This window comes from Chenopodium quinoa, unplaced genomic scaffold (genome assembly GCF_001683475.1).
Source record: "Chenopodium quinoa cultivar QQ74 unplaced genomic scaffold, ASM168347v1, whole genome shotgun sequence".
NCBI lineage: Eukaryota > Viridiplantae > Streptophyta > Magnoliopsida > Caryophyllales > Amaranthaceae > Chenopodium > Chenopodium quinoa.
This window is the reverse complement of record NW_018745650.1, coordinates 4372756-4381344: the sequence shown is the minus strand read 5'-3', so window position 1 is coordinate 4381344 and position 8589 is coordinate 4372756. Positions and strand designations below refer to the sequence as shown.

Below are 8589 nucleotides of genomic sequence, written 5' to 3'. Positions count from 1 at the left end.
AGTAGTAATCACAAGAGTACTTGTGAAGCAGTTGACTCTCCTAAGTAGAGGTGTCAAAAACTGATTCGACTGACCCAATCTGATTTAACCCGAAAAAAAGAACCCGATTTAGAATTCGACTTGTATGGACATAATAATTTAATTTGACCCTACTTTGAAATAGACCCAAACCACCCAACCTCACGTCAACAAACCCAATTCAAATACTCGAATTGACACCTTTACTTTATAGTCTTATTAAACACTTAAAGTCCCACAATTCCGGTATTACATTAAAATAAAAAAAATTAACGAATGAGATTAACCTTAATCAGAGATGGGATCATATAAAGATCACGTGAGAATGTTGTCCGAAGCAGAGAAGAACGAAATATGTTTTGGAGTTACTAAGTTAAAAGGAAGCAAATGATGAAACATGGTCCCGCAAACGATGCAGTACTGCCGCACGTATTAAATGGCTTTGGCCTTGATCTTCGTCAAATCGTCATCATTTCCCACCTCCAACCGTCAACACTCAACTGGTCACTCACTCACTCTTTCCCGTACTACTACACTACACTGTCCCCCCGGCGTACTATAGCATCAACGTTAACGTCGTCAAATAAAGTTAATATAAAACGTTTTACGGATAAAAGTGAACATTGAACAAGTATATTTTCCATATTGAAGATATTGATACATTTAATGTGTTTTAAATACACTTTTAAAAATAAAGGGAATAATTAAAGTTGTGTGCTAATATATGTGCTATTATTTTTTTCATATTTGAATAATTACATCACTTTTTAAAATGAAAATACGAAATATCTTTCCATGTTTTATCAATCGCTTTCCTCCTACAAACTCCGCTTGTTATACTTTATCATTTTTCTCTTCCCATAATCTCAACTCTCAATACATACTCACATTGTCATTTGACTAAATAGTATAATTACCATCTTTTATGAATATTAACAAATTTAACACCGCTTAAACGGTAAAATATCCACTTCATTTCACTTGCATATATATTACGGATTATAATGCACTTATAAATAAATATGCACTTATAATCCTTATGGACAAATGATTATAGAACAACTAAATTAAGAGTTTAATGAAAGGAGTACCTTTCTCCTCCTCTCTCTATGCTGCTAACATGAGCCTCATTTTTGTCTTTCCCAATTACAGCTTATCTCTGTCTGATACAGTACCAGTAATATAAGAGAGATAAGATTCTGTCTTCCTCTTCAATACGGTGTCGTTCAGTCTCTCTGCTTCGTTTCTTCTTTTGGGTTCTTCAGTATTTCCGCCTATTTTCTCTCTCCTATTTCTCACTTATAATTCAGGTACTGTTTTTCTTTTTCATGTTTAGAATGTTCTATACTTTCAGAATCTATGTTTTGCTTTTAATGTCTTTTTAAGATTTTGGGTCTTTTTGCTTTTACTTGCTTTTATTTTTAAAAAAATTTAATAAAATTAAGTTTTAAAAGTGACCCCTTTTTTTAGTTGTTGATAAAATAGTGGAATTTCAATTATTTTTAATTTTTTGGTGGGTCTGCATTCAATTTAAATGTGGTTGATTTTTGATTAATTAGGATTATATTGAAGGGAGCTTGTGCATATGAAAATGTTTGGTTTTTCACGGAGGCGGGCGAAGCTGGGAAGGTCAGTTTACTTATGGTTTATTTAATACGCACTCGATTTGAACTACTAATGTGACAACTAAATCAGGACATAGGTAGTACAGTAAGTACGCTAGTGCTGCTGTTCGTTACATTCATGTATTGTTGGCTTGTCGCTTAGTAATATGTAAATTCCAGTATCTTAATTCTTGGAATTATGTTTTCTTGTGTTGAATTTTGGGTTGAAGGATCTTACAATTGTGCCAAGTGATATGTAATTTACTAATTTATGATATTTTAATACTTGGAATTATGTTTTCTGGCGTTGAAATTTGAATTGAATGATCTTACATGCATGCTGAGTAATATGTAATTTATGATGTTTTAAATCTTGGAATTACGCTTTCTGGGGTCGAATTTTGGTTAGAAGGAAGGTACTTCAATGCATTTGCTAAGTATTGTAATATGTAATTCATGATGTTTCATATCATGGAGTTCCATTTGACTTTCACATTATAATCATGAAGTTATTATAATGCGTTCTTTTTTATGGGATTATATTAAAGGTTTTTTTGTGATTTTTCTATGACGGGTTTGGGCAATGGGGCCGTTGATTTCGGAGGAAGGGAAGGAGAGTAGATAACAACATTGAGGTTTTTATATTTATAAGCTGTAGAAGCTGAGATGCTTACTTGATTGAATTTTATTCCAGGATGAAAGTGCACCTCACAGACTCAGCCCAGGGTACAAAAAGTCCTTTAAGACCTCTCAAGCGGACTAGCAATTCCAATGTAAAACATTTAAGTCACCTTTATGTAACATTGTGTCAGGAAGTTTGAATTTTGCATAATAATTATCATACTTGATAGGTGGAAACCACTGTGGTTGCTGCTAACCAAGAAGGCGAGTCCAATTGTCATTGTTCATCTGCTCCACGAGATATCAGCAATTGTACATCAGGGAGCTCTGAGAGCTGGATGGTTTTGTCAATTTCTGGAGACAAGCCCAAACCTCGTTTGAATGTAACTTCGATTTCACTTCAGTCACACATCATTAATTTTTTTAATTATTTTGGTAAACTGAATTTAGCTGAACAAGATAAATCATGTCCTTTATATTTGAGCAGCATGCTGCAACTGTAGTAGGAAACAAGATGGTGGTGGTTGGTGGGGAATCTACGGAGGGAATGTTAGATGATGTGCAGGTTCTCCCTTACATTGCTCACTTTTAATTGTAATGATTAAATGTCATACAACATCATGAAATTAGAAAGCACCGGTATTCCCTTCAACATTTTGTTTCACGACTGCAGGTGCTTAGTTTTGATCAATTTTCATGGACCACAGCTTCTTCAAAAATATATTTGTCACCAAATACCCTGCCTCTGAAGATCCCATCTTGCAAGGGACATAGTTTGGTACTGTTTCTATATTATGATGTTTATAATGCATCAGATTTTGATCATTGAACATTATTTATTAACAAGCCTGAGGCCCTTAACAATTTTTTTGGGTGTTCCTTATCTCTTTACTAGGTTTCTTGGGGTAAGAAAGCTCTCTTGATTGGAGGAAAAACTAATCCTGGTAGCGAAAAGGTTTCAGGTTTGCACCTAGAGCACTTTCACTGACTATAAGTTGCTACTCTTGCCAAAATCTGCTCTTACGGGGAAGTTAGCGAATCTAATTTGTATGTAAATGTTCTGCAGTGTGGGCATATGACACAGAAACAGAATGCTGGTCACTAATGGAGGCAAAGGGTGATGTACCGGTATGCTCTCTTCACAACTTCCAGGATGAAAAATGACCCATATTGGAGCTTATTGTAGTACTTTAATTTATCCGAGTACCAAATAACCCAGCCCAAAGGTGATTCTTTCTCAAGGATTATGATACGATAGTTTGTATTAGGGACCCTTTGTTGTTGTAGAAGGAAGACTGTGATTTTGTTCTGCAACGCCACCCTTGTATCTGCTCTTTAATCCTTCATTTTGATAGGAATACCCAAAAGAGAGTGGTCACTGATGGAGATCAAATCCATTATCTGATATTAAGATTTGTACTAGTAGTTTAGAGCCAATGGAAATGGAAGATACCATCTCTCATATACTTCTGAAAATTTCTTCAAAAGTGGAGACATGTTTAGGACTGCTGCTTTTGCCTATTTTATTCTTTCCCTCTGCATTATTTATATCCACAAATGGTAAACTAAGTGACATGTTATTCTTCACTTCATTAATAGGAGTTTTTCCCCCTAAAAACTCTTAATTCAAGGTTGTGATTATTGCTGTTGTGTCCCTACACTTGTCTTCCAACCAAACACAGGGCTAGATTTTTAGATTGTGATTAGTGCTTCTAGTCTGCTCCACTACGCTCGCTGAACTAAGACATATGCAACAAAGTTGTGCATATTTACTTATACCATTAAAGATGTTTAACTAAATACAATGAGAGCCCCTACCTCTAGTTAGTTTACTGGGACTGGACTACCTTGGATTGCTGTGATTGATAACAATGACGTTTATGTAAGTAGTTAGTGAATTTATACTCACTAGTCAATGATTCAATGCCAAAATTATTTCGTTGCTTTAAAGAACTTTTAAGGAAAAATTTGGGATCATAATAATGTGAAAGGTACAATAATGTACCCTATCATTCCCATTGTGATTGCTGTAGCTTCTTTGTTGGTTTTTCCCTAAGTGACTGTCATGCTTGGTCATTGTTATGCAGTTTATGCATAATTGGACACTTGAACACGGTGATAGATAATGATAATAGAAAACTCTTTGGTTTTTTTGACATGATTTGGATACAGTGTAGATGTGTTTTTTTTTTCTTCAGAAAAGGGATTCTTTTAACTATGTCAATCATCATAGAAAGACAAGAGTAGTTATGTGTGAATAGTTTATGTCTTTCAATCATGTTTAGTTATTGTCTACTGGTGATCCAATTTGGGTTTGATGCGATTTAATAAAGTGCGGACAATACATTAAACTATGTGAGCTATTCATGTACCTCCTACCCTTCATTAAAATATTTAATGAGATATTGATCATTGTTTACTATGGTTAATTATACTTGTCTACCTGAAGGTATTCGTACAACCATGTTGATGGGTCATGATTATTTATATGTATTTACATTAAAGCTTCTATTTGAAAGTAGAGATTCTTAAAGTTAGCATATCCGTGTAGGTTGCTCGTAGTGGTCATACGGTGGTCAAATCAAGTTCTGTTTTAATTCTCTTTGGAGGTGAGGATTCTAAAAGAAGGAAGTTAAATGACCTTCACATGTTTGATCTGAAGTCAATGACATGGTTACCTCTTCAATGCACGTAAGTGGATCCCATCTCCCTTCACATGTCTTTAATCTTTTCTTGTAATTGTTAGCACTTTCGCATCTAGCTCAAATCTAGCATGGTAATAAATTGTGGTATGGAGATTAAGAAATTTGTAATTTTTCAAAGAAAGGTCTAGGTCAATGTCCATGGTAATGCCTCTATCCCCAAATATGTACTCTGTACTTTATTTTTCACGAATATTTATTTGCACCAAATGCCACTCCTTTTATTTGAACTCAATGCCACTTCTTTTATTTGCACTCACTACCACCTTCTAAAGAAGGTAGCGAAATTTTATGAAGAAAAAGAAATATTTGTGGGCAGACAAGCATAGGCATGACTGCTTATCTGCATGAGACTTTCTTTTTGCAATATACATAATAATTTAGTCCCATTATTGGTATTTGTTAACGATTATCTAATGGACTGTTAATTCTATGCCTTAGATGTCCAATTAAATGATTTAAGTTACATATAAATTCATTTCCATTGTTGCCATTAATTACTGCTTATCAAATGGGCCATTAGTTCAATACTTCAATGCCTTACATGTCCAGGGTTACATCGTACCTGATTAAAGTTATAACTGGTACTTGCTTGGGAGAATCTATTTTAATTTTGGGTGTGGATACTTGGAAATTGCTGGTATTACTAGAATTTTAACAAGTACAATGTGTGAACAGGGGAACAGGTCCATCTCCAAGATCCAATCATGTTGCAGCTCTATACGACGATAGGATACTCTATATCTTCGGAGGGTCTTCAAAATCTAAGACTTTTAATGACTTGTACTCTTTAGATTTTGAGACGGTGAGTAGAATCATTCCTGCTCATATATCACTGTTCAATTTTTCATCTAAAATCATTCTGTACCTTCATTTGTTTGATATGAATGGATAAATTAAACTGTGCCTTCGTGTTGCAGATGATGTGGTCAAAAAACAAGATCCGGGGTTTCCATCCTTCACCAAGAGCTGGTTGTTGCGGTGTACTATGTGGAACTAAATGGTATATTACTGGTGGTGGAAGCCGTAAAAAAAGTAGGTATCAGCAGTATCTATTTTTTTGATTTTGCTAATTGTCTTGCTTTTGCTTTCGGCAATAGCTGGCTGGATTCAGGAGTTTTTGAAATAGCTAGTGAGAGAGGCTTGCAACTTTATTGGGGCGTCATTCTTTCCAATAATTGGCCACTGTGAATTTTTCATCTTAATCCAAACCCAACACATAGTCAATCTTTTGGCATAATTGGAAATGGACAACTTATCAGTACATCGATATTAAATGATAGATTTTACTAGTTAGAGTTCTGTACTAAAAACTTCTTTTCACTGAACCATCATGAGCACCTGTGCTGTTTTAAAATTAACATCAGCACACTTTTTCCTTGTTTAAAAAGTAAGATGCCTAATTTCAATGGATGAATAAGCATTGAAAGTACTTTGCTCATGTTTCAATGGTGTTTTTCTTATGCCTTGTGCAGGACACTTGGAGACCTTAATTTTTGACATTGTAAAAGTTGAATGGTCAGTTGCGACTACATCACCTCCATCTTCCATCACAACCAATAAAGTGAGACAACTCTCTCTCTTTCACATGTAGCAGTTGTAGGTAGTTTATCTGGGGGTGTTCTACGTTCCTTATTACTATTTTCTGATGTAATTTGCAGGGATTTAGTCTTGTGCTGGTACAACACAAGGAGAGGGACTTCCTTGTTGCATTTGGAGGATCTAGGAAAGAACCATCAAATCAGGTTGGTTCTAAGTTTTTCTTCCACAGCTGGTATTAGAGATCACTTGTGTTTCAATAATTTACCTTACTTTATTGCACAGGTTGAAGTGCTGATATTGGACAAGAGTGGAAACTCTTCTGGGAGAAGGTTGGCCCCAAATAAAAATCCGGGGTCATTACCACGGCATAATCGTTCTTCATCTAATGAGTTTGCATCTCAGCTTCATGGTGCTCCTTCCTGTCCAGTTGATTCTCTTAGACAAAATTTAGCATCAATAATAGAAGAACATGGCTCTACTAGGAGATCTCTATCAGAGTCTGTCCATGCTGATTCAACAAATGCTTCTGGAAGTGTTTCTCTAAGGAAGCAATTTCACTGTGAGGAGGATCCAACTCGTAAACCATCAAGGAGTTCTGATGATGAGAACTCACTCTCTCAGGTGAGGCCATCATAGTTTCACTTTGTTATTACTAGTCTAAACTTCTTTATAACTTTGTATGCAATATTGGGCTTTCTGTTGATTCTTAGAGATTATTTTTCATGACTTGTAAAATGTAAGTGTTGCTTGGTGGATACCTGGTTGTTAGCTTATACTTTATGTCCCTTGATAATGTAATGCTTGTATCCAAATTTTTATCCTGTACAATTTGAATGAATTTCAGTTCTTAGAACAAAGAAGACCCCCTGAAACAGCTTTTCCAGCCGAAACCTCAGGCAGATTTATCATGGAAGATGTACCTACTTTTTCAGAGTCTGGAAATCTTAGTGTCCCCAGCTGTGTCAGTGAAAAGTTTCCACTTGATAACGAGGAGATAATTTTCCCAGAAAGTGATGAGAAGTGTGGAGTTTATTCTGCTCCTTCAAGCATATATCAATTGTATGAAACAAGAATGGCTGCCTTGATAAGGAAGAATGGGATGCTTGAAGGTCAACTCGCAGCTGCTTTGGCTAATCGTGAAGCTACTGAGAAAAACACATCATCTGCTCTAAAGAGTAAGCAAGAGACAGAGAAAAGGTTGGCTGATACCATGAAGGAGATGGAGTTGCTGAAGGAGAAGTTAGGAGGTCTGGAACTGGCACAGGAAGAGGCTAATAATTTGTCTAACATTGCACATTCTGATAACATAAGACTTGAACATGATGTAGCTTTCTTGAAAGCAGTCTTGGATGACACTCAGAAGGTATAGCTTTTTTTTGACATCTTTACTAAAAAACGCTCCATTTTATGTGCATTATTGATTTAGACAACCACTTGCTTATGCGAATATATGTTCATGTATCTCCTCTTTTTCCCCTAAAAACTCTATCTAGGAGCTGCATTCTACCAGGAAAATGCTGACTAATGAACGAACAAGAGCTTTCCAATTACAGGTATGGCCTTGTATTCTATGTTCAAGTTTCACTTGTGCATATCCTAGTATAAAGTTTTCACTTACCTTTTAAACAATTTCAATAAAATATTTACAAAGTATCTCGTATTTTCAACTGTCCAAGGAGTACATTATCTGGACATACTCGACATACATGGCAGTACTCTAATTTTGCATCAATATAATTTGCAGTATGAAGTTTTTCACCTGAAGCAGAGATTGCAGTCATTAGAGAATCGTACATCTACGCCAAGAAAACCATTTCAAGGATAATTCAAGAAAGCATCAAGGTTTTCCAAACTCCACACAATAGCTTTGGCGATTATTTATTTTTGGTTATTAGCTTGAATTGTAATATTTTGTAAATATCAAGAACTATCCAGAACAAATTCAAGTATCATCCATTAATCTTGGCTGCTAATTATGCATGCTCTAATTCTCTGGAAGAAGCTAAGTAATACAATTCCATAACTCGAAACTAAGTGGTTACACGCACTCAACATGAAGCGCCAACTTCCGATTCTGAACTCTTGGTTTTTATCAAAATAAA

The 8589-nt window shown here is 35.4% G+C and overlaps 1 protein-coding gene across 1 annotated transcript; it reads left to right on the top strand.

The window, feature by feature from the left end:
* The first annotated feature begins 1087 nt into the window (after window positions 1–1087).
* Window positions 1088–8566, top strand: LOC110717043 (acyl-CoA-binding domain-containing protein 4-like). The gene is made up of 17 exons (XM_021895680.1): window positions 1088–1328; window positions 1578–1647; window positions 2317–2395; window positions 2474–2626; window positions 2731–2808; window positions 2917–3021; window positions 3139–3205; window positions 3310–3371; window positions 4795–4934; window positions 5624–5750; window positions 5866–5980; window positions 6421–6509; window positions 6607–6690; window positions 6770–7108; window positions 7332–7850; window positions 7981–8040; window positions 8232–8566. The coding sequence occupies exons 2-17, from the start codon at window positions 1604–1606 to the stop codon at window positions 8310–8312; spliced, it is 2142 nt and encodes a 713-aa protein (XP_021751372.1). The 5' UTR covers window positions 1088–1328; window positions 1578–1603; the 3' UTR covers window positions 8313–8566.
* The last annotated feature ends 23 nt before the right edge of the window (window positions 8567–8589 follow it).

What these genes read in the sequence shown, in the direction of transcription:
- LOC110717043 (XM_021895680.1), top strand. Translation starts at nt 1,604, where the DNA reads ATGAAAATGTTTGGTTTTTCACGGAGGCGGGCGAAGCTGGGAAG. An exon ending in AGGCGGGCGAAGCTGGGAAG is followed by an intron (nt 1,648 to 2,316) that starts GTCAGTTTACTT and finishes ATTTTATTCCAG; the next exon opens with GATGAAAGTGCACCTCACAG. An exon ending in AGCCCAAACCTCGTTTGAAT is followed by an intron (nt 2,627 to 2,730) that starts GTAACTTCGATT and finishes ATATTTGAGCAG; the next exon opens with CATGCTGCAACTGTAGTAGG.